At 36.7% G+C, this 26746-nt stretch overlaps 1 protein-coding gene across 2 annotated transcripts in view; it reads left to right on the plus strand.

Annotated features, from left to right (window-relative positions):
* Nucleotides 1-26746, plus strand: part of LOC102605407 (uncharacterized) — a 42841-nt gene that overhangs the window by 11475 nt on the left and 4620 nt on the right. For both annotated transcript variants that reach the window (XM_015305404.1, XM_015305405.1), the window contains exons 5-20: nucleotides 2584-2706; nucleotides 7287-7542; nucleotides 7627-8097; nucleotides 8169-8354; nucleotides 8450-8740; nucleotides 13223-13870; nucleotides 14640-15033; nucleotides 15196-15338; nucleotides 15556-15705; nucleotides 19253-19462; nucleotides 20465-21025; nucleotides 21107-21166; nucleotides 21710-22038; nucleotides 22148-22571; nucleotides 24177-24641; nucleotides 26487-26603. In XM_015305404.1, the coding sequence (XP_015160890.1) occupies nucleotides 2584-2706; nucleotides 7287-7542; nucleotides 7627-8097; nucleotides 8169-8354; nucleotides 8450-8740; nucleotides 13223-13870; nucleotides 14640-15033; nucleotides 15196-15338; nucleotides 15556-15705; nucleotides 19253-19462; nucleotides 20465-21025; nucleotides 21107-21166; nucleotides 21710-22038; nucleotides 22148-22571; nucleotides 24177-24641; nucleotides 26487-26603 (4828 nt within the window). The remainder of the gene's footprint in view (nucleotides 1-2583; nucleotides 2707-7286; nucleotides 7543-7626; nucleotides 8098-8168; nucleotides 8355-8449; nucleotides 8741-13222; nucleotides 13871-14639; nucleotides 15034-15195; nucleotides 15339-15555; nucleotides 15706-19252; nucleotides 19463-20464; nucleotides 21026-21106; nucleotides 21167-21709; nucleotides 22039-22147; nucleotides 22572-24176; nucleotides 24642-26486; nucleotides 26604-26746) is intronic.

Consider the following 26746-nt stretch of genomic DNA (forward strand, 5'->3'; position numbering starts at 1 on the left):
TATTAGCGCTCTATAGCTACAATTTTTCTATTTGCGTTCCATAGCCAAATTATGTTTGCTATGGAGCATCTGATTTGTATATATCGTGGCAGATTTGTATAAAAGTTGCGGCGATTTGTATGAAAATTGTGTTTGTATATGTATATGTATATGTATATGTGTGTTAGGCTAGAGTGGCGAGCGAGATTGGGAGAGAGAGGTCAGAGAGTGGAGAGAGGTGAATTGTATATGTATATCGGTTAGATAATTGTATATATGTAACTATTATGTATATGTATCAATGATTGTGTTTGTATATCTGCATAAAATTTGAATTCGTATACAATTGAATTGAATTAAAACATTTGTATTTGTATATCAAATCTCTCTCTCGCTTTATACAAACACAAATTATACATTGTATTTTTCTATAATTTGTGTTTGTATGCTTTTGAGGGAGAGAGAAAGGCAAGAGAGAACTAGGCAGGGGAAGATTTGTATTTGTATAATTATAAGTGTATAGGACGGAGAAATATGTATTTGTATTTGTATATATAGTCTCTCTCGCTTTATACAAACACAAACACAAATTATACATTTGTGTTTGTATAAAGTGAGAGAGGCGAGCAAGAGAGGGCTTAAAAAGAGGAGAGTGGCGAGCGAAATTCCAGAGAGAGAGGCGAATGGCAAGAAGTTTGCTGCGAATTGGAATTAAATTGAACTATAGCTATAACATTTATTTTGAATTAATAGTTTGCTATAATGCACAATTTTCCCAAAAAATAATATATAAAAGAGAATCTTAGTCCCACCTACATGGCGCCCTTAGAATTCAGGAATTTACTTTTATGTTTTTCTTCGTACTTTTAGGTTTTTTACCCCTATTTTATTTTTACCTTTAAACCCGTTTCTTCAATTCTTGCATCCCTTCGGTTGCACCTCTTCAAGAACTACCTATAAAAACTAGGCAAATCATACCCATTGTTGTATCTTCTTCTTCATGACAAATTTCATCCCTAATTTCTGTGGAACTTTGTCAATTCCTTGGAAGTCTACTTTGGATCTTCACCAAAAAAAATAATGAAACAAAACTATAATTTCCTTATAGTTTTTTCCTCCATTCAACATGTCAAAAGAAAAACTATTTCAGTTGCTCAATTCTTGAACAACTAATCACGACCATGACATTTTTTGGGTTCGTATCTACTTTTTGTGGGCTTTTCCCTTCTGTCAACATTTTGTCCGACAACTTACATTAGTGTTTAATTCAATGATTTGTGAAGTTTTATCTTTGATGAATTTGTAAGTCACAACTCTTTAGAAAAGTCACAAGCCTTTGAAAACGTCATAATCCTTCAATGTGAAAAGGTAAATATGTACTAGATTGGGTGTTCTAAGAAGAAGAATAGAAAACTTAGAAAATTCGAAGTTTAAAAATGTGAGAGGGCCCTCTATCTATAGCCAACAAATGTAGTATGAACATGTGCTTATTGTGCCTTATCAAAAAAGACACAACCCTTCAGAAAAGTCACAACCTTTCGGAAAGGTCACAACTCATCCAATCTACTAGCTCTAGAATAATCAAGGAACACACATATGAGAATACGAGGGGCTAATACTTTCACATGATAAATTTATTATGGCATATTTAGGGGTGTTTATGGATAATGACATGGAAGAGCAAGGAAAACTAGCTGCTACTGGCTAAAGAAATAATAGGCCACCAAATTGAGTATCTTATACTTTGCATGCACATGTACAAAACAATAGAGGGAGTGATAATTGACTAATCTATGAAAAACACTCAATATTGAGAAGCCAATTATATCAAAGAACAATTATTATAATTGAAGATAAGATAAAATTCATCAAAGAGTAAATTTTTTACAATCTTTCAAGTTCTTAATATATGTGACAATACCAAATTTCTAATATTCGGATATTAGAAAATGATTATTCATTATTCATAATCTTAATGAGGTCATGGATTACCGTGCGAAGCGCGGGTAGGTTATCTAGTTATAGGAATAAATAACAACATACCAGTGTTATCCCACAAGTTGGGTTTGTGCCACTCTTAAGAAAGTCCAGTTATGAGTTGATTGAGTGACAAAGGGGTAGCAGAAAAGTAAATTTACTAATTAATGGAACACTACCTTAAATATAAGAAACCTGGTACTTTAGCTATCCTGAATTATATTCAACGTGTTGATTTATCTAACTTTTCTTTATGATATGTAAAGTCAAAAGAAAGGTAATAGTGAGGAGGACATGTTACTGGCTAAGGCACCAAGACTAATAGGTGCCGAAACTATTAACTTTGGCTCACTCATTTGGATCATCTGTACAGGAGGGATAGAGACTGAATAAAACTAAAAGAAAAAACTTAGCTAATTACCTTGAAACTCCATAAGGTATTAAGAAACAATACTGCTTGATGGCTCAGATTTGTCCAACAAGATTATTGGATAAACGAAACTGGATGTGAATTGGATTTGGTTTACAGTCATTTCATCTCTAAAATATCAGTTCTAGGTTTGTCTCTGGAAGACTTTTAGAGACATGGCATGGAATAAAATCTTATGTTTGTTTATTTATGGACAGGTCTTTAGAAATGCTTGCTCATGTCAATTTGGCTGAAGAAGGCATCTTGAGGATGCTCCTTGCTGTTGTTTATCTGATGTCCTGCAAAGTTGGTAATGATAACGAGGTCTCTTCTGCATCAAGGTATGCAATTTTCTAGGTGTGTTACTTTAAAATTTTGTGCTATGGTTACTTAATTCTCTCATCTGTGAATTCGATAATTATCATTTCTTTTCAGCTTTGCTAGATGGGTTCTCTGCCTGTGTTGTCAATGGTGAAAAACGTCAGAGTTTGCTCGGCCTTTAAGTGAATGTGAAATTAAATCATGTGCTTTATGAAAAAGGGTCAAATGAAAAAGCTTAATACGCAGTAATAATGACACAACAACAATTTATAAACAATAGAATTAGAAAAATATCTACGATAAATTCATCCTAAAAAAACACCTACGATAAATGAAAATCATGAGGGTATATATTATGTTTTGCATGGACAGCCCTACATAAGGCATGTTTAACACAAGACAACCTTAGGAAAAAGGGCATCATTCTCATCAACAGATGTCTTTTCTGTAAACAAGACAATGGAAGTGTCAACCATCTTTTTTTGCACTTCCCCACAACAGTCGACATATGGCATTTCTTCTTCTCATTGTTTGGCCTCCAATGGGTTTATGCCCCTCTCCATCAAAGATGCTTATGCTAGCTGGATATGTAGGAGAGTTGACAACACCATCAAAAGTACTTGGAGGATGATCCCAACACTAATTTTTTTGGAGCATTTGGAAAGAGAGAAACTGCAGATGTTTTGATGGAATATCAACTCCCATAAGCACCATTAAGACTAGGTGTTTAGTTAGTCTCTATAATTGGAACCTTCTCTCCCCTGTAAACAGTATGGAATTTTTTTTGGATTTTGTTAGCTCCTTAACTCTAGCACAGTAGGGTTTAAGGGGGTTTATCTTTATGGCTGCTTTACAGGTTTTTGCACAGTTAGCTTCATGTTATTTTCATGTTTGAAGCAACTTTATTTTTAGTTGTAACCTTTGCATCTTCTTGATGCCTTTCTAATGCAATTTAATTACTTCACCAAAAAAAAAAAAAACCTTTTATATATTCTCAAAAAATAAACGGACCTTTTATATTTCTAACTCAGCCCAACTAGCTCGGGGTTGAGGCATACTAAATAGTAGTAGTTTTATTTCTCATTCATATGTAAAGATGCAAATATTAAGTTATTAACTTGTTTTCTCTTGCTAATTTCTGATGTTCTACTCTGGTTTCCGAGTCATTACTCAATTTATGTATTACTCTTTAACATTTTGTAAAAATTAATATGTTGCTTTGCTTCAAGAAAAAGCCCATGCGCCTCATGCCTTGTTGCCAAATCTAAGAGGCCGCATACGTCCTTGAGATTGTAGCAAGTGAAGGTATCCTTTCAATGGTAGCAAACCATCTTTCCTTTGTTAATAGAAGGAATGGATCTTGGGCCTAACTCAACCCCAAAAGCTAGCTCATGAAGGCAAAAAATTACACAAGGTGTCCCCCAAATGTAGTGGTCTAGATTTTTTGTCCCCCATACGAGAAGTCTTTAAAGAATGACCTTTCTTCCACTTTAAGTAGAGTAAAATTACATTTTTGCCCCTCTACATCTCAAATGTTTTTAAGCAACTCTCCATGCTCAATTGTCTCTCATTTTTTTTTTTAATTTCTTTTTCATTTTTCTCATTCTTTTATTTATTATTTTTTCTTCTCTTTTTTGTTTTCTTTTTTCGCAACTTCTATTTTTTCGCCTTTTTTTATTTTTCTTTCATTTACTATTTTTTCTTTATTTATTTTTCTTTCATTTATTATTTTTTCTTTTCTCTATTTTTTAGAAGAGTTTTTCTCTCTCTTTTTTTTTTGCCCATGGGGCTTGTTAGAATAGGAATAGGTTTATACAATCCTATTAGAATAGGAATAGTAATAGAAATAGAAATAGGAATACTAAATAGTATCCTACTTGGTAAATGATTGTATTCTAGGGTCTATAAATAGGGTCTCAATGTAATAATGTACACAACAACAATTCAATAATATTCTTTTCCTATATTTCTCACATGGTATCATCTCACATGGTATCAGAGCCTCTACGATCTTGGTAAACAATCAAAGAGCTTCCGCTGTCGGCGGGCTGCTATTATCCATATATGCTGCCCGTCCGGCCAACGATTATGTTAGCAAAAGTTGGGTCACCGTGTGATCTTTTCGGTGACTTTTTTTTCATATTTAATTTGTGTAGCACTGTGCCATCATTCCAGTGACTACTATTTTATATATAATTAGTGTAGCACCGTGCCATCCTTCCGGTGACTATCTTTTTTTGCATATCTGATTTGCGTAGCATCGTTGTTTTGTGTCAACCCCATATCCGTTGGTATTTGTGTAGCACCGTTCCATCTTTCTGGTGACTATCTTTTTTTGCATATCTGATTTGCGTAGCATCGTGCATCTCTCCAGACTACTTTTCATATATAATTTGTGTAGTACCATGGATTTTTCCGAACTATTTTCTCATATCTAAGTTGCATAGCATCATGTGTCTTTTTAGTGACTCTTTAGATTTGATTTGCATAGTTCCATTCGTCTTTCCGGTGACTCCTCAAATCTGATTTGCGTAGGGTTGTGCCATCATTCCAACCCTACCCGTATAATTTTTCTTTTTCAGTAGGGTTGTGCCATCATTCCGACCCTACCCATATTATTACTCTTTTTCAATGGGGTCGTTCCATCAATTCGAATTATCCTATATAATTTCTATTTTCTAGTTGGGTCGTGACATCATTCCGACCCTACCCATATAATTTTATTTCTTAGTTTGTGACCACTTTTAGCCATCAAATCTAATACTTCGGCATATGAGCATGTTCTGGCCAGTTTTTCGGTGACTCGTTTGATATCAACTCGTCTATTGATTCCAACATGATCCATATACTTTATACTAGATTTTGAGCACTTACGACCGGTGCATTGTGAAGAAGTCTATATGGAGCAACCACCTAATTTTGTTGCTCAGGGGAGTTTAGTAGCCTTGTATGTTGATTACGTAAGTCACTCTATGGTCTGAAACAGTCTTTGCAAGTTTGGTTTGGAGAGTTCCAACACTCTAATTTTATTACTCTGTGTTTTATCGGCATTATGCATCAAATTCAGTATTTCATGAGAAGACCAAGCACATTGAGATTGATTGTCAATTTTGTGAAGTCGAGTGATCAACTTGCAGATATCTCACCAAGCACCTCATCAATCCTCGTGTTAATTACATTTGTAACATGCTAGGTACATGAATTGTATGCACTAGCTTGAGGGGGAGTGTTAGAATAGGAATAGGTTTATACAATCCTATTAGAATAGGAATAGTAATAGAAATAGAAATAGGAATACTAAATAGTATCCTACTTGGTAAAGGATTGTATTCTAGGGTCTATAAATAGGGTCTCAATGTAATAATGTACACAACAACAATTCAATAATATTCTTTTCCTATATTTCTCACAGGGCTTAACTTTTTGTTTGAAAGTCCTTCGCTAATAAGTCTTACCTCTAACTTCTAAGGCAATAGTTATAAAATATAACATAAATCAAGACCTCTTGCCCATGGAGCGTATCTTATTCTTTGGAAGCCCTTTGGCTATGTCTTGCCTATTAAGACGAGAGTTATGGAGCATACGATAAATTAAGACACAAGGTGATAGTGCCAAGTCTTGCCCATGGGGTGTGATTTATTCTTTGAAAGGCCTTGGCTAAATCTTGCCTCTAAGGCAAGACTTATAGAGCATCTCATAAGTTAAACATAGTGAAATGGAGTAAAGTGTTCCCCATAAGTTTGACTTAGTGAAAATGGTGTAAATTTTTGTCCATGAGGCACAACCTGTTGTTTGAAAGTCTTTGGGCTAAGTCTTGACTCTAAGGCAAGAGTTATAGAGCATCTCATAAATTAAGACACAATGTGGTAGTGTCAAGTAAATCCCACAAGGGGCAACTTGTTATTTTGAATTTCTTGGTTCTAAGTCTTGCCTCCAAGGCAACAATTATAGAGCATCTCATAAGTTAGACATAGTGAAATAGTGTAAACTATTACCCATTAAGCATCTGTTATTTTTTTAACCCTTGAGATATGCTTTGCCTCTTAAGGCAAAAGTTATTGTGTTCCCCATAAGTTAGACTTAGTAAAAATGGTGTAAAATGTTGTCCACAAGGCTCAACTTGTTCTTTGAAATTTTTGTGATAAATCTTGCCTCTAAGGCAAGAGTTATAGAGCATCTCATAAGTTAGACATAGTGAAATAGTGTAAACTATTACCCATTAAGCATCTGTTATTTTTTTAACCCTTGAGATATGCTTTGCCTCTTAAGGCAAAAGTTATTGTGTTCCCCATAAGTTAGACTTAGTAAAAATGGTGTAAAATGTTGTCCACAAGGCTCAACTTGTTCTTTGAAATTTTTGTGATAAATCTTGCCTCTAAGGCAAGAGTTATAGAGCATCTAATAAATCAAGACATAATATGGTAGTGTCAACTTTAGCCCATGGGGATTAACTTGTTGTTTGGAAGTTCTTAACTTAGTTATGTGGTTAGTTTATGATGGTTGAATAAGATAACTCATTGCTTATTTCTATGGTATGATAGTCAGCTTTATTGTCTGAATTCACTTAGGTTCTCTTTCTTATGCTTAGATCTTGATACAGGCTTCTTGCTTTAGGAACTAGCTTTGCCACCAAGATGATACGAGAATATGGTTTACTGCAGCATAAGAAAGATGGAATGGAGTCGCAGAAAGCTGGAGGTGTGCAAAATTCTTTTCTTTCTTCAGAGCTGATAGTTAGTAGACCTGGCGGGACAGGAGATCTGGAAAGGCTTCAGAAGATGGCTCACTTTCTAGAGATCATACGGAATCTGCAGTGGCAACTCACATACAAATGCAAAAGGCTAGGCCAGGAATTGGTATTTTGGTCTGGTCCTCCAAAGTTCAATATTATCAGTTGCTTGATGTTGATACATATTCATTTCCTTTATCTCGTATTCTAGGTGGATCAAGGTGAAACTGTAGGTGAGACAGATTTGTCACAGGATGAGTCCAGTATTCTCGATTTTCCTGCTGATATCTTATCTTTGGAGGCTTCAACCAAAAAGGGTCTGATTTCTGCTTCTGAGATGGAGAGAAATAATGGCGAAGACCTTGCTTTGATGCCTGTGGATGCATTTGATGGCAAAGACACTTCTTCTTTGGACACTTTTAAGGAACCATATTTAATATCTGAAGAAAAAAGAATTTTTTCTATAGAAAATCCGAAGGATATGATTGCACGGTGGGAGATAGATAATTTGGATGTCAAAACAGTTGTCAAAGATGCTATACTTTCTGGTCGTCTTCCTTTGGCCGTTCTTAAGCTGCATCTTCATCGTTCAAGAGATTTGATGTCAGAGCAGGAAAATCAGGATACATTCAACGAAGTTCGTGAAGTTGGAAGAGCTATTGCTTATGACTTGTTTCTGAAGGTAGGTCTTTTCTGATTATTCGTATAAACAGATATTGTATGTCTAATGAGTCAGCTATCATTCATGATCAGGGTGAGACTGGACTTGCTGTAGCAACACTTCAAAAGCTGGGCGAAGATATTGAAACCAGCCTTAAACAGTTAGTTTTCGGTACTGTCCGGAGATCTCTACGGATGCAAATTGTCGAAGTCATGAAAGGACTTGGGTATCTTGGTCCACATGAGTGGCAAATTTTGGAGAGGATCTCACTGATTGAGGTATGTGGAATTATTGTTACTTAAGTTCCCCTAACTGGCTCTATGAGTCTAGATCGGAGTTGAATTTCAAGCTGACAGTTTGCTTTTGCACGAAGAGGGTTTATCCTTGCAGCAGTTTCTGGAGTACCTTCTCTTGCCGGCACAAAGAGTTCAAGGGAGTATCAAATGGAAATGCAACAGAAGAAATAAAACTGCACTTATTGGCTACCTTAGGGAGAGACCTAGTTATTGCCTGTGGTGAACTTGATGGAGTTGTGTTGGGTTCATGGATGAATGTCAACGAACAACCAATTGCTCCTGAAACTGACAATGATAGTACTCATTCTAGTTACTGGAGTGCTGCTGCATTGTGGTTTGATGTCTGGGATCAGAGAACTGTTGATTGCGTAAGTAACTTTTAACTGATGCTTCCAGAAATTTACTGCTTATCGGAAGGGGTGTCTAATGGGTGGGTTAGGTCAAATTTGTCCCAGTAAAAATGGGTTGAGTCATCCATCCTGCCAAGGTTTGCTTAGGTAATGATGAGTTGAGTAAACTTGGGCTAAAAAGTTGGTCATAAGTAGGGATGGCAATGGGACCGGGTGGGGTATGGCGGGTTTAAGACTGCAGGTTAAAATTTTCACTCACTCTCCTGCTTTAATCTCCAATCTCTTCTCTGATTTAAGAAGATTGAAGCTCTCAACTATCAGTCTCTTCTCAGATTTTCATGAAAAATTTATCTCTCAATGATTTTTTAAGATTTTCAAAAAATATATCTATATGATATTTTGTACTCGGAGCCCTTTTTTTTCAGTTCCAAGAATTTATTTTGAATTTTTATAAACCAAATAGATCTCTTTCTGATATATTGCCACATAAAGATCTAGAAACTGCAATCTTTACAGTTTATGCTTCAATGCATTAACAAACTCTTTTTTACATTATTTGACTTTTCCAATTAAAAAATAGTATTCAGTTGTGCTAAGTGCCTCTTGACAGTCACTCAAGAATTTTACATCATCATATGTCTCTTCACATGTAGTGCAGTTATAAAGTATATATATGAACTTTTTAATCACAGAGAATTGCGCTAAGGAATTGAAGATAATTTAGACTATAATATAACATGTTTTATTGAGTGCAAATGAGATTTTTTTTTTTGAGTGTATGCTTAATAATGTCAGAATTAAAAACTGGTGCATTTTAACTATAGGAAAGAGTCTCTCATAACTATAGGAAACAGTCTCTCATAGTATAAAAAAATGTGAAACTTTTATTTTCTAGAAAAATAAAAAGATGGAAAAAAATCTAAGCAGGTGGGTTTTGCGGAGTGGTGCGGGTTGAAAAAAAAAAAAATGCTGTGCAGGGAGACTGGAAATTCTTGTGTGCTAGACTTAACGCCCTGCACCCTCTCCACCCCGCCCCATTGCCATTCCTAGTCATAACCCTAATTGCCCAACTCAAACCATCTTCTTTATTTGCTTCTTCATCTTTTATAAGTTGTTTATGTCTTTGCATCTCTTGAAAGGGATATTTATAGAATGAAGTCATGAACCCTATAGCTAATTAAGGAAAACCAATCAATTACAATAAAAATAAATAAATTCTATCCCTATAATAACACTAGGAAAATAAAGACTCCTAAAATCATGTTAATCAATTAACACAACAATACTCCCGGTCAAGTTAGTGCAAAGATGTTGCACATGCCAAACTTGCAAACCTAAGTATGAAAAGTACTTTTGTATGCACATCCGCTAGTTGTTCTTTTGACGGTTAATGAAGCAAACTCAAGGTACCACTTGTAACTTCTCTTTGATGAAGTGTCGATCAATTTCAACATATTTGGTTTGGTCATGTTGAACAAGATTCTGAGTATGCTATACTGATTGCAACTTTGTTGTCGCTGTACAAGGAAAGCTACCCTTTTTCAGACAATCTCAATTCTTTTGTAGCCAAAGAAGTTCACAAACATCTTGGGCTATAACTCTATATTCTGCTTCTGCACTAGATTTGACTACTATACTTTGCTTTCTGCTTCTCTAAGTAACTAGGTTCCCTCCTACTAGTGTATACTAACCGGATGTAGATCTTCTGTTATCTAGAGATGCACCCCAACCCACGTCTTTGAAGGCTTTTATCTAGAGGTGACTATGTTTCGAGAAAAATAGAGTTCCTGGAGCAGACTTCAGATACTGCAAAATGTAAAAGGCAGCTTGCATACGAACAGTGGTGGAGCTACCTTAGCTAAGGGGTTGCTCGAAAATTACATTGTTTAGCTACGTTAAAATTTTAATTTTATGTTTATATGCTATATGTTGACTCCCTTATTTTTCTACATGTGTTATATTTTGTATATTCTGACACCCTAGTAAAATATCTGGCTCTGCCATTGCATACAAGGATCTCGATGATCATGCATGAACCAACTCACTAAGCTGACTGATTAGGCTATGTCTGTTATAGTGTGAGAGAGGTAAATAAGACCAACCTCTGCTATCTGTTCTTATCAACTGATTCTCCATCTTTGGTTTGTAACTTGTGATTGGTTGCAATAGGTGATTCTACTGGTTTGCAACCTGTTGTACCAGTTTCCTTCTAGAGATTTAGAATATACTTTCTTTAAGAAATAAAGATTCCTCTTTTGATCCAGCAACCTCAATTTCTAAGAAATACTACAGTTTTCCTGGATCTTTAATCTTAAATTCTTGTGGTAATAACTTCTTCAATCGGGTCATCTCCTCTTTGTCATTCCTGTCATTACTATGTCATCAACATAAACTAGTAGCAGAGTGAGTTTGCCCTTTTGATGTCTTATGAAGGGGGTGTGATTTGCTTAGTTGGTAACTGAAAGAGATCATCACTTAGCAAAGTCTGTCAAACCAAGCTTCACAGAATTGCGCCAGTCCATACAAGGCTTTCTTCAGACTGTACACCTTTCTCTGACTTTGTTCAGTATCAAATCTAGGAGTGATCTCCATATATACTTCTTGTTTTAAGTCTCCCTGAAAAATACATTCTTCACATCAAGCTGTTGCAAGTCCCAATCAAGATTTGCTGCAAGGATAAAAGAATCTGATATTTTCGTTTTTGCAACTGAAGAAAATATCTCCAGATAATCAACTCCATAGGTTTGAGTGAATTTCATAGCCACCTATCTTTATTTAAATCCTCCAATCAAGTTATTGACGTTTCACAGTGAAGATCCATTTGCTGCAAACCAACTTCTTGTCTGATGGTGAAATGACAAGTTCCCAAGTCTCCTTTTTTGGCAAGGCCTTTATTTTCTTTAATCATAGCTTGCTTCATTTAGGATGTACAAAAGGTTCCGTCCAATTCTAGGGAATAGACATCTTTCGATCTGGATTCCCGGGGTGCCAAGAAAGGTGTTACATGGCTAGCAGCGAGGGGGGAACGATTCTAACAGCCGAGAATTTTGAGGAAGAGAAGGAGCTTTTGTAATGACAATTGGATGGTCATGGCCCTTTGAATATGGTTTTTCCTGATCTTTGTTGTCTAAATATGATACCAGAAGCATTAATTGAAGACACATAGAGTCCACATGGCTGGAATTTCTCCTTCAGAAAGTCACTCAATGATTGGGAGTTTGAAATAGTAGGTGAATTTCTGAAAGTTTTGGAAAGCTTCAAGGGAACAACAGTTAATTAAGACTCTATGATATGAGAAGGAAGTGGAAGGAAGCTCTCCACTGCCAAATCAGCATAGACCAATCTCTAGTTTCAAATGGCCAACAAGACATAAGCAGGTTTTCGAAGAGCATTTGGGAAATAAGAGCTTCTTTTAAAGTTATAATATGTTTCTCTTGGCTGGTGGTTAGGAGAGCCTGTTTAATGCATGAGAATTTGCAGAGAATGGGTATTCAATTAAGCGATGTTTCTTATGTAAGGAGAAGAGTACAGAAAACAATAGCCATTTTTTTTGCATTGTAGAATGACTGGAAAACTGTGGCAGATCTTTTTGAGCATGATTGAAATGGGTTATGCTAGAATCAATTATGGATTTGGTAAATGCTGGTGTAAGGCGGGGGGATTCTGTAAGGCAAAAGAAGTGAAACTCTATCCCAGCTTGTATGTGGTGTATTGTGTGGATAGAGAGAAACGCTAGGTGTTTTCAAGAAAACATTAGTTCTTTAAATAGAATTTAGTCGAGATGTATTTTATCTTTGTATTTTTGGTGCAAGGAAAATTATGTTGAGGATGCTGAATCTTAAATAGATTTCATAGGTCCCTTGTGAAGAGATGCAATTAGTTCTTCTAAGATGAGCAACACTTTTGAACTGTAAATAAGGTGGTCAGCATTCCCTAAATGCTGATGAATATAGTGTTACCATTATAAAAAAAAAGAACAAAAGAAACAGAACTCTGATTTGGCTCTTATGTTTAGCATGCTATTTTCTTTATAAACACATTTTGATTCACAAGAATTACTATAATCATTTGTTGCTACACTATATTAGCATAATGTTAACATTTACAACTTGGAGCCTTCTAACCGGAGGACACTGCACCTTTCGTGTGTTCGATTAACAGCTTGTCAACTTTTTATAGTTGTTTTTAGAGAGTGAAAAGCATTTGAAAGATGTACTAATCTCAGTCAGCCCAAGCACTCTCTGCTGACTAGGAACTTGAGCCAAAGGATTCCAACTCATGGAGCCACCCCTCTTCCTCAGCTCCTTAATGGCTTGGAAAATGAAGATTGAATTTCTATAGAATCAAATTAGAAAATCATTTTATTTTGATAAATTTCTTTGATACTACTGATTGTTTTATATCCCTTTATATTTCATTATTCCATCTTGTGTTTAGGCGACTTTGTTGGTCTGTTAAATCTGCATTGCTGGCAATAACCATAATCTTATTTTCTGACAGATAGTGCTGGATCAACCTTCCCTGATGGGGGTTAATGTTTTGTGGGAGTCACAACTTGATTACCACATTCGCCATAGTGACTGGTTGGATGTATCAAGTCTCTTAGAGGCAATCCCATCATACGCATTAACCAGTGAAAGCCTCAGTGTCAGTTTGGATGGTGTACGCTCTTCATCAGTTGACGAATATCTTCAGAAACCTCATGACCGTGGCAGTTACATATATTCTCTTGAAGAGGTGGATGCTGTTTGCATGAATGTACCGAGTGTCCAAATATTCAGGTTTTCTGCGCACAGTATGTGCTCCATGTGGTTGCTAATGCTTATGGAGCGGGAACTTGCTAAGAAATTTATTTTTCTGAAGGATTACTGGGGATCTACTGCAGATATTGTGGCTCTTCTTGCCCAGTCAGGTTTTATTCGTGATGTGCATAAATCTTTACTGACGGATGAGCCCGCTGATAGCTGGTCAGAATCTGTACTGGCTATTAGTAATGCCAGAACTCATCCAGATTCCATCCAAGCATTTCATAAGGTTATCGTACACTACTGTTCACAGCACAACTTGCTGAATTTCCTGGATCTTTACCTTGACCACCACAAATTGGCATTAGATCATGAATCAGTTTCTTGGATGCAGGATGCAGCAGTGAGTAAACTCGACTTATCATTATGTGATAATATTTTTCTTTGGCTTAGGTATCCAGTATAGATTTTCATTATGTGAGAACCTTAGAGTTTCAATCCTATTATTGATTGTTACTCGGCCATAATGGAAACCCATATTCATATGGTTTCCACTTCTGAAAGGCTGAAGTATCAAACTGTCTGTTGGAACCATGCAATCGGTGAAAGACGGTTCCATAACTGTGCTGTGCTTTTGCAATGCAGAAACAAGTGGTTATATAGTCTCCTCAGCTTCTTTGCATAATGGACACCAGGATGCAATCTTAAAACGTCTCCTTCATTGCATACTCCCAGGTGGTTTATATTAGGGAAGCTATATGCTAGTATAAGCCTCCCTGGACGGTAATGCAGTCCTTCAGGGTGCACTGATCACAGAGCTTCACTATTTTTCACTACGTGTAATATAAATTATGTCTAAATGAAAATGCTAGTGGAAGGTCAAACAAAATGATAATTCTCAAGTTCATTGACTAGCGGACATCTAGTTACATTTTTCAGAACTTGCATTCCTTTGCACCTTGCTCCATTGATGTCTTTTATGCCCTTTCACTAGAAGCCTTAAATTGTGCCTTGTCCTTAATTGCTGATTTCCTGTAAAAAGATTTATTGGTTTATAGAGCTATATATTTCCATCTCTCTTTAACTGAAGCTTTTACTTTTGTACTATCTTTTTGTCCTTTTTGACAGCCCAATTCACTAACTTTCTTGTTTTCTTTCTATATTATCATCAGGGAGATAACCAATGGGCCAAGTGGTTGCTTTTGCAAAGAGTCAAGGGGAAAGAGTATGAAGCTTCATTCTCTAATGCCCGTGCTGTTGTATCACATAATTTAGTTGCTGGTAACAGTTTCAGCACCATGGATATAGATGACATAATATGTACTGTTGATGACATCGCGGAAGGAGCAGGAGAAATAGCAGCTTTGGCCACATTGATGTATGCCCCAATTCCGATTCAAGATTGCTTGAGCAGTGGTAGCGTGAACAGGCTCTATAGTTCTGTACAGTGTACATTGGAGAATCTTAGGCCATTCCTCCAGCGCTTTCCTACTTTGTGGCGTGCACTAACTGCAGCATGTTTTGGACAAGATCCAACTTGCAGCAGTATAGGTCCTAAACCGAAATGTAAGTTGCTACTTTTTAATATCTCTAGGTTTGTGCCCCTAAATTTGCTTGTCACCTGGAAGGACCTCAAGAAGTTCTCCAGTAATGGAGTCACGTAGGCCTAACCAAAGTTGCGCTTTTATCTGATTATAACCTTTTCCTTATTAACTATGTCTTCTGCAGTGTTTGGATATTCTGATTTATTAGACTATTTGAATTGGCGTGAGAGTGTATTCTTCTCTTCAGCACATGATACTTCACTCTCACAGATGCTTCCATGCTGGTTCCCTAAGGCTGTCCGGAGATTAATTCAGCTTTATGTACAGGTTGCCTATGAAACTCCAGTTGTCGTTTAACTTAATCACTTGCTCTTTTAAAAAGGTTTCATGGGATGGAAAGCAATGTAGGATCTTCCAACTACTATATACTATGGAGACAATAGTCTATCTTTGGCAGTTTCTAAGTTAATTATAACAAACTCCTAACTATCAAATTCTTAACGTGCCTGTTTCATGCTTGGTTGTAATATCTCTGTTATGGTAGGGCCCACTTGGTTGGCAATCGATTGCAGATTTGCCAGTGGATGATCCCTCTCTGTTGAGGGACATTGTTCCTTCTGACATCAGTCCCTTGTCCTGGGAAGTTGCCATCCAGAAACACATTGAGGAGGAGCTGTATGATTCTTCATTAAAGGTGAGTAATGCTTCTGTGATCATTTACTAATATTAATTTTTTGAGATATTAGGGGTCGTTTGGTAGAGTGTATTAGAAAAAATAATGCATGCATTAGCCTTGTGTATTACTAGTACCTTGTTTGGTACTCTTTTCCAACCTATGGGCATTAGTTATACACTCTATAGTGTATTAAGGTGTGTATTGCTAATACCATGGATTTCTAGGTAGTAGCAATGCAATGATTATAATGCATGCATTAGCATGATTAAAGACCCAATTGCTCCTCAAAACCTTTTTTACATCTTTTCCACCATAATAGTGGAGGATATCTTTGTAAATTAATTTTTTTATGCAATGCATACTATTTTTTTTATGCATCAAACCAAACGATGCATAAAGTAATCCTATGTATAATTAATGCAAGCATAACTAATACATGCATTGCTAATGCAAGCATTACTAATACACCCTATTTGACATTATTCTTATACACTCTACCAAACGACCCCTTAGTGTCATTTACGTATGCTTCTGAGTTCAAGTCTCACCGCCATCTATAGTCAAAAAAAGATTTTACATGCTTGCCCATAAAAAGATCAGGCCCGCTTGAGGCGTGCTTAATCCTCAGTGCAACTCAAGCTAGGTGCTCTCCATCACTTAATTGGCCATTTAGTACGGGCACTGCACAGTACACACCTCAACGTCCACATGCTCTATCTTAAAGGGAGACCACTAAAAAATAAATATAGAAGACAGATTGATCTATTGATGTTAAGGAAACGTTATGAATGAATATATTAGTAATTGTTGTGTTAACTTATAGATTTGTTTTTATCTCTAATCTGAATTAGAATGGTTTGTCTTTTGGAAATTTTAATATTGTTATTTATTTATTTTGATAATGAAAGATGGAAATAATTTTTAATATTGTTATTAGTTCATGTATTTTTAATAAATTGCAATTCAATGCTTTGCCCATATAATTATTGCAAGTATTAAGAGTATTTTGTATAACATTGTAGAATCAACTAGGGAGACGTTTATTTTTAATTATATGTAGTCTTGAATTCTTTTGATAAGGTGTATAATCTTTATCTCTTTCCTAATTTAGAATGTATGTGTGTACTGTTTAAACATCCAATAGCTTAGGAAAATCATTATGAAATAGACATCTCATTCTTTCTCGCATGTATTCTCATCTCTCATGGTATCCGAACCTTTAGTGAGAAAATAGTCAATATGCAGCTATTAGTGACATAATAGAAGATAAATCCCATTGTCGAGCACTCTGAGGTGGCATTGCTTCCCGGAGGCACTGCACATAAATCGGTACCACCAGTAAGGTCGGCAGGCTCGTGCAACCTAAGCCCCAAATTCATGTGCTACCAAAATCTCTTTTTTCTGGGAGTCACACGCCATTACCTCTGGCACATGCTGTCATTCCTGCCATTTTTTGGGCCACTGTTTCACTTGTTGGAGGTCGCCTCTTGGTTCTGATCTCACCCATCTAGGTTCCATCAACTTTTATTGACTGTTAACCCTTTTCCGGCAAATATTTGATAAGGTTCCAACGATAATGTTACTGTCCGGACCATTTTCTATGACTTCCTCAACACCCTTTTGAGGCTTTTCACCTTTGGTGACTCTTTATAATCATATAATGTTTAGTTTGGTAGTGTATTTAATAATGACGAGTTCAATGTTGCATGCTGACCAGCTTTAGCACATTCATAGGACAAAATGTCACATTCAACACAGAAAAATTTATCAGAATCTGGTATTTTAAGTGGAGAAGGGTAGATAGGCGAACCCGTTATCCATTGAGTTTAGAATTGTGCACCGCTAGACCTCGGGGATTTCTCAGTTATATAAAACAATAGTTATCCGGATACTGGCTAATATATGTTAGGATTATTAATTCATTCACCAGACACAATATAGGTCCAATCCAGAGGATCAACACTTAACAGTTATGTCACACATTTTTATAGGTCCAATAAAGTCATGTGAAGACGACCTAAAAATAAGTTTGAACTTCTCCTTCACTAGCGTTTTTATTTCCTTTATAAATGTATGTCAATATACTGTATATTTGAACAATCTTAGTCGTCCAGGTATCCAGCCTTATAATTGTTTTGACTAGATCTTGTGTCTGGCTAAAGATCTCTTGTTCCCGGCATGGATGAAGTTGAGGCTTGCCTCCAGAGTCTTCTGTGATAAAAAGATACCTCCAAAACTTAAAGGTAAGTTCTATAGAGTGGTGGTTAGACCGACATTGTTGTACGAGGCAAAGTGTTGTCCAGTTAAGAACCTCATGTTCAGAAGATGGATCTTGAGATGGATGTGTGGGCATACTAGGAGCGATGAGATTAGGAATGAGGTTATCCGGGTAAGGTAGGAGTGACCTCTGTGGTGGACAAGATGAGAGAAGCGAGATTGAGATGGTTTGGACATGAAGCGGAGATGTGCATACGCCCTAGTGAGGAGGTGCGAGAGGTTGAATGTAGTTGGTACGAGAAGAGGTAGAGGTAGGCCAAAGAAGCATTGGGGAGAAGCGATTAGACTGGACATGACGCAACTTTAGATTACTGTGGACATGACTTGAGATAGGAGGGTGTGAAGGTCGTGTATTGGGTAGAAAGTTAGTAGGTAGTGAAGTGTTGTGATTCAGGCTTGTTGATGTTTTTCCTTGAACTAGCCGTATTCTTGCCGTTCTAGATTTTGATATCTATCATCATTTGTTTATTGTGTTTCGACTACTGCACTATTTTGTTGTTGTTCATATTCTTTTCTTGTAGGCTTTGCACTGCTTCTCTTGTTAGTTTTCATGTTTTCTTCTTCTTTATACCTGAAATTGCTGCACTTGAGTTGAGGGTCTTTTGAAAACCATCTCTGTACCTCCATGAGGTAGTGGTAAGGCGTGCATGCACTCTATCCTCCCTAGACCCCACTTATGGGATTTCACCGAGTATGTTGTTGTTGTATCCTGAAGTGGAACGTGTGCATCATATCATGGATCATAGACCCCCTTTTTCGAAAAAACAAAAGTGAGATTTCCCAAGGGAAGACATGGATTCTCCATCTAATTATCATATGTGGATGCCGTTTGCTTGAAGCAAAAGTATACTATGTGTAAGAAAATGAAGAAGAAAGATATATTCAGAGAAAAGTCCAATTTTTCATCTGCTAAATTATACGTAGTAATTCTCATGGCAGAGGATACACAATATTTTGTGGTAGGGCAAACTGACAGAAGGGTTTTTCAATATTTTATGTTCTCTCTTTTCATGTCATGTCAAACTCAATTGGTTTATCATGCTATCTGCTAAATTATACGTAGTAATTCTCATGGCATAGGATAAGGATACACAATATTTTATTGCTTTTGTATTTTGATGCCATCCAAATGGATATATTCAGATTTCATTGGTTGGAAATATCTTTGATGGAATTTGAAAGTTTGTTAAGGTGCTCACAATTTGCCTTCCATGTATTCTGGGTCCTTTTCTAATTTTTAACCGTGTTCATGTTATCATCCCTAATCCAAGTCACTCTCTGGCTTTAGGAATCTAAAGTCGGAATTGAGCACCATTTACATCGTGGACGTGCATTGGCAGCTTTTAATCAGCTGCTGTCAAATAGAGTTCAAAAGTTGAAGTCAGAAAGTTCACGTAGGCAGCATGGGACTCCAGTGCAAGGCCAAACGAACATCCAGTCAGACGTGCAGATGCTTCTTTCACCTATTACACAGAGCGAACAGTTGTTTCTTTCATCTGTAAGGATCATTTTCTTCTAATCAGTTAACAAACTGGCATTCTTCTTTTTCTAATTTCAGTCATATCAACCCTATATCTACTTCTTTTGTCCTTTCATAGTCATAATGTGAAAACTGAAATACCTTATTGTTAGAATATGAATAGGTTTATACAATCCTACTAGAATAGGAATAAGTTTATACAATCCTAGTAGAATAGGAATAGGTTTATACAATCCTATTTAGAATAGAATAGGAATAGAAATAGGAATAGTAAATAGTATCCTACTTGGTAAAGGATTGTATTGTAGTGTCTATAAATGGGGTCTCAATGTAATAATGTAGACACGACAATAATTCAATAATATTCTTCTCCAATATTTCTCACACTTATGTTAGTATACAAGGAAAAACTGTCTTTTCACTACAGTTCTTGAAGTGTCGTTTTGCTCTTTCATCATCATATATTATAGAAAAGTTCTTAAGGAGCCAATTAAACAATAGAATTTTGAAAAATCTTGTGTGAATGACTTCAAGATGCTTTATCTACTGCACCTCTGTGACAGCATGTTAGTGAAAATACCTGATATTAATAGTCGTAGTTGGTATCATTTGAATCAAATTACAGTCAAATAGTTTCGCTTTCATATCTTTTGTCTTGGGTCTTACTTTTCTTCGAGTTTTTTGATAAGTATTTTATTTATGCTTCAAGGTAGTAAAAAAGGTTGAACTTACTATGTAAGAGCTATCATAAGAATAATGTATTGAAAGAATATAAATATTTAGAAGATGCACCTTCTCTAAATGCTCTTTGGTTGGAGTGCACTAGAAGACTGCTCTTTATTATGCTGGACTACAAATCGCTGAAAGATGAGTCCTATGATGAAATAGTCCATTTATGTGTGAGAGACTTCTATAAAACAAGCTGAAGTGTATATGCAAGAACTCTCAGAGTTTCACATTCTGTTGATAGCGTATTCTGATTTTTATTCCTCTTAAGCATTTGTTGGTTTACATATTTAGGTTGTTCCCCTTGCTATTGTGCATTTCGCTGATTCAGTGTTGGTGGCATCTTGTGCTCTTCTATTGGAGTTGTGTGGTCTATCTCCTGGTATACTCCAAATTGATGTTGCGGCTTTGAGAAGAATAGCCTCCTTTAATAAATCTGGCCCTTGTTCCAATCACCTTCAACAACTTTCCCCCAGGGGGTCTTCATTTCATTCAAATAATAGTGACAATAATATCACTGAATCTCTAGCACGAGGATTGGCAGATGATTATTGCCAGAATGATTGGTTCAATCAAGCTATTCAAAAAAGTGATCAGTACACAACCTCTGACAGACAGCCATCTCGAGCTCTCATGCTTGTCCTGCAACATTTGGAAACATCAAGTCTTCCGTCATCAGCTGATGGAGTGACTTGTGGCTCTTGGTTGTTAACTGGTAACGGTGATGGAGTTGAACTGAGGTCTCAGCAAAAAACTGCTAGTGAACACTGGAGTTTGGTAACAACATTTTGTCAGGCGCATCAACTTCCTGTGAGCACCAGATATCTTGCTTTATTAGCAAGAGACAATGACTGGGTATGAGCTTATTAAACATCATTGCTGACTTAAAACTTTTTCTTGCTATGGACTATTTATGGGTGTTTCTTTTTTTCCCAGATTGGTTTTCTCTCGGAAGCTCAAATTGGAGGCTACACCTTGGAGGCAGTGATGGAAGTAGTAAGCTTCATATCTATTTCACTGTTACGTTTCCCATGTTGGTGGAGGAAATGGGCTGTTATCTCCTTATATGTTCTTGGGCAATCTCCACCTCTTAAGCTAGCACAAGGTGAGGATTGCTCAAGACTATATAAGAATACCACTAACTATCCACACTCACCGCACCATCATGACCTCTTGAACTGTCTTTTGGGGTTGAGTTGTACTAAAGTCATTGGGGTAATTGGAATGGGTTTATCCGATGTTGGACCACCATGTTATAATGTGCACGCTCCAGATGTCAGTCTTGGGCATGTTAGAAATCCCATATCGGTTGTGGAAATGGGTAATTGGTCTTCTTATATGGTTTTGGGCGATTCCCCTCAAGAGCTAGCTTTTGGGTTGAGTGAGGCCCAAGGACCAATTCTTGGCAATCACTACATGTTCCCTTGCTAAGTCGTTACTGCTACAAATTTCTCCTTTCAGTTTTATTTTGGATGAGGAAAAGACCTTCTGTAGCTAACTCATAATTTCATCTCACTTGATTTATGTACTACCTGTCAGGCATTAAAGGAGTTCGGTGATGCACGTCTGAAAACCCACATACTAACAATTTTGAAGAGTACACAATCAAGGAAAAAATTTAGCTCTTCGTCAAGTTCAGATACTGGAGAAAAGAAGAACGGGACATCATTTCCAGATGAGAATGTGTATGCACCGGCCGAACTATTTCGAATTATCGCTGAATGCGAGAGGCAAGCAAGGCCTGGAGAAGCTCTTCTTCTGCAAGCAAAGAATTTATGCTGGTCACTTTTGGCTGCAATTGCTTCTTGTTTTCCAGACGTCTCTTCGTTGTCTTGCCTGACAGTTTGGCTAGAAATAACTGCAGCAAGGTTGCCATCATAATTTCTGTTTCTTTTCCATTAATTAATAAAATTCTACCTTCTTTCATATATGCTCACTACTTTCTGGAAATTTATTTCCCATGGACATCCTTTACAGGGAAACATCAGCCATCAAAGTTAATAATGCTGCTTCCCAGATTGCAAACAATGTCGCAGCTGCTGTGGAAGCCACAAATTCCCTACCTGCATCTGCCAAAGCACCTACAGTTCATTATAATCGCAAAAACCCAAAGCGTCGACGACTCATGGAGCCTGTGTCAGTGAATTCGTTAATTTTCACAATCCCTGATGTACAAAAGGCAGATGGTAATGTGAGAATTCAAGACATGACTGCTGGAGAGGAATGTGAAAAGCAAGTTGATCAGGACGAGAAAGTTTCAAATGACTCTGATGAAGTGGCTGGTTCTTTGTCTAGAATGGTTGCTGTGCTTTGTGAACAACATTTATTCCTTCCTCTGCTCAGGGCTTTTGAAATGTTTCTTCCTTCATGTTCACTCTTACCTTTTATCCGAGCTCTTCAGGTATGCTGAACCGTTGATGTCAACTACACGTTACCTTTTTTAAATGAAGGGGCATTACTTCAGAATCTTATAATTGCTGAAAATTTTCTTAGCTTCAGACTGACAGTTGTTAAACGTTTCATCACTGTTCTTGCTGTCTTTCCTTGTTGTTTGCCATATTGAAAGCACAATATTGGTAGTTGTAATGGTGCCAATTGAGAATATAATAACTAGGTAAATAAAAGTGTGCTCTCTCTAACTACTTAAACTTTTAGATGAGATGGTCACACCCTTTAACTTCGTGCCAAAGAAGGCAAAGGTCCGGGGTTCGAGTCTCACCATCACCCTTTAAAAAAGAATTTTCATGTGCTTGGCCATGGAAAATAATTAGGCCCGCAAGTGAGAGGGTGTGTTGAGAATATATGAAGTGTTTTTTCTAACAACTTAAGTTTTTAGATGAGATGGTCACACACTATAGTGCCAAATACAACGTTGAGATTCACAGCTTTTCAAATTGCCACCCAGCTGATTGTCTCATGACATAATTGACTCCTTACATTCATAATATTTTAGTAGTCCACTCTTGTCCCCTCAGGGTTTTTCACATTGCAAGGTGCAATTTTGACTTGCATCGTTATGACAAAGCTCCTGGGAAGAGTCTCAAGTTAGTCTTAGAATTGCTACAGCTACTACTCAAGAATAATAGTGTTTCCAGATGTATATGCAGGATCCTTTTCACTGTTTGGACAAAAAGATGTAATCAATACTTTAAAGCTATTGACTTATATATTTAGTGGTAAGTTTTCTTTGGTGTTGGGGTGACTTGTTATGTAATAATTATCAAGTCATGTTATATGTTTTCCTCACTTATGCACCTGTAACATTGGTGTCGTGTTGGTCAAGTTATCCCTAATTGCTGCTGCCTTCCCTTAGTTCCCCTTAGTTTGTGCAATTTGGTGATATAACACTGTGAAGTGATATTCTTTCCATCTTCATTTCTTTTTCCTTCACGACTTCTATTGCTTCCTTGAAAGTGGATATCGGTATCCTTAATTTTATTTCCCATGCTGACCTGCTAATTGCAATGGACTTGGAAGGGGGAGAGAGAAATTTTGGGGGACTTGGCAAGAGTAGTTCATCGGATAGCTACTGATTTTTTTTATATGGAGCCTTTTTATGTTAAGAGAAAGCTGCATGTTATGGTTGTCAAGCAGAGGATGAAGGATTTACTTTCTTAGTTTGTATAAAGGATTCCCTTTAATCTTTAAAGTTATTATCTCTTGTAACTCCAGACTTTGGGAAAAAAGAACAGAACTAAAATATTGGGATACAATCTCATTGGTGTCTAGCACACTCTTAAAAATACTAAATCAGAACAGAAGTGTTGTTGCTTCCTTGCATGTGTAACATATCTCATTGGTTTCTGGCAGACATCTAAATATAAAAATAATACATCATCAGAACTAAATGATGTTGTTTCTAGTGTACAATATCATGTGCAGTGCTGTTCCTATTGTGTAATATTATGTGTAACTAAGTTGTTTCGTTTAATAAGATACACATGTCGTGAATATAATAACAGTTGTCTAATTCCATATACCCCAAATCTTGCTGTTTCGTTTCCAGGCATTTTCTCAAATGCGCCTCTCTGAAGCATCAGCTCATCTGGGATCCTTTTCTGCTAGAATTAAGGAAGAACCTCATGTATACACACAAGCTGGAAAAGAAGGGAAAATTGGAAGTGTATGGATAAGTTCTACTGCTGTGAAAGCTGCTAATGCGATGCTCTCAAGATGTCCTTCACCTTATGAAAAAAGATGCTTATTACACCTCCTCACTGCCACTGATTTTGGTGATGGAGGTTCTGCTGCAACATGTTATCAACGACTCTACTTCAAAGTAAATTTGGCAGAACCTTCTCTTCGCAAAAATGATGGCCTACATCTTGGAAACGAGCCACTAGATGATGCTTCACTTTTAACAGCTTTAGAGGAACATGGGCACTGGGAACAGGCACGCAATTGGGCTAAGCATTTAGAGGCCAGTGGTGGGTCTTGGAAATCTGCAACACACCATGTTACCGAAACACAGGTATTCGGCTTACTATTTAGAACTCTCTTTCCTCTTGTCAGCTTTTAACTCAAGCATCATTCTTCTAGAGCTGTTTCTTTCTGTGAGTTAGGATTTTCTTTGTGGCTGTGATTCCTTTTTTAAGATGCATTCAATTAACACTTGCAGTACAAAAATAGCTAGGGATTTTTTTTTTTTGGAAATCTTTGTTCTGTTTCTTTCCAAATCAACATTCCTTGTAGTATTGTTCACCATTTAACAATCCTATTTACCTAATAACAATTTCTCAAGTGTAATGCCTGAACAGTTTGTCCATGTTCCAAGCTACCCCTTTGTGTTCTATAGCATAGGAAATTTGTCTTCCCTTCTCTAATCCCCTTTTATACTTCTCTTTCCTTTTCCTTGCCTTCTGAAGGGGATATTTGGTGTGGGGAGGGGCTTGGGTTGGCTGCAACATAATATATAAGTCACCTCACAGTTTGTGTCATCCATTGAATGGACAGAGGAATTCATTTCAAGTGTTTGCGCTATTGAGTCAGTGAAGACATAAAAGTTCTGATGCGCAATAGTCTTATATTGTGTCATTTATCAAAAAAAATCGCTTGCATAGATTTCTGTGGAACTAATTACTAAATTGATTCAAGATGAAAGGAGCTGTTTCAATCAAAGAAAGGATATATCAAATCCTATGCTTGTTTCTCTTGACTGGAGGCAGGAACATAGTAAAGCGTACTGATTTGATTTCTCGACTGACTGATGAAAGAAGAATTGTATGCATTCACATGGGTTTAGAAAAAATTAACCTAATGATATGTCATATGTGCTGTAACAAGTATTCGGTGGTTCTAGTTGTGGGGAAAATAAAGGATGTGCAACATGACTGGTCACGGGAATCAATCTTAGATTGCCATGGCATTTACAGAGAGTGGTGCATCTCAGTAGCCATTTCTTTCTTAATTTGAAGCAATACAATTCTTGTTTTTAGAGCCATCAAAGGTTTCATGGACTTTGCAACTCTTATGTTCCAAAGCCTTAGTTGGCTTAGAAAGCCAAATGAGACTTTTGTTAAAGATATTTATAATGACATAAACATATGGAAATACTTCCAATAGAAAAGGATGACTTTATGAAAACTTAAAACAACTTGTATATCTATTGATCATAGTTTAGTATGTTTTTCAAAATCAAACTAAGTTAATGTCTTTGGGGTTGAGGGCAATGGGAAAAGGACATCTTGATTGTGAAGGTCACTTATTTCTTATATTAATTAACAATGATCAAGAGCCTAATGTTAAATGCAACATTTTCTGTACCACATTCAGTGGAAGTTAAAAACTTAAAATTGCTATTGAGCGGCTACGTGAATACAATTTTAGTACTAAATGCTGAATGGACCATTGAAAACAGGAAAAAAAAAGACTTGAAGAGCAATAATCATTAATCAGTCAAATTCTTGGAGAAGTATACTGGACCTGTGTATGAGATCGTACATGCTCCAGATTTCTTACTTTCTGAATATCCTTGTGCCCGTGGTTCTTAATTTCCACGGCTTTCAGTGTTTGTCTTAAGATCTTTTAACTATAATCTATCTAGAGATATCATTGATGTCCATATGGACAGTGTCGTGTCATATGTGCTATCTTGGTGGTGTAATTGTTTGTCCCTTTGGTGTTTCTTCTTTTGTATGATTTCTGTTATATGACGTATTACCATATCTTGCAATCTGCTGTTGTTATCTAATGATTTGTCCATCCTTTATTTTTTGCATAGCTTTCTCATTGTAGTTGACTCATGACTGCAATTTTTTTATCAATCTATTCCTCTTACAAGCTCCTTCTCTCCCTGTGTTTATGTTCATGCATGAAGGCTGAGTCCATGGTTGCAGAGTGGAAGGAGTTTCTTTGGGATGTTCCGGAAGAAAGGGCTGCTTTATGGGGTCACTGCCAGACTCTCTTTCTTAGATATTCCTTTCCACCATTGCAGGTATTTTAGTTACATTGTGAGACAGATGTAACATCAGCCTATCCTGCAGTTTGTTTCATTTTCAAATTAAGTAAATTTTGCTCTCTATTTTTCTTGCTGTTAATTAAGAATGTGTGTGTGTGTGTTGGGGTTTGGGGGGGGGG

Source organism: Solanum tuberosum, unplaced genomic scaffold (genome assembly GCF_000226075.1).
Source record: "Solanum tuberosum cultivar DM 1-3 516 R44 unplaced genomic scaffold, SolTub_3.0 scf00777, whole genome shotgun sequence".
Classification (NCBI taxonomy): Eukaryota; Viridiplantae; Streptophyta; class Magnoliopsida; order Solanales; family Solanaceae; genus Solanum; species Solanum tuberosum.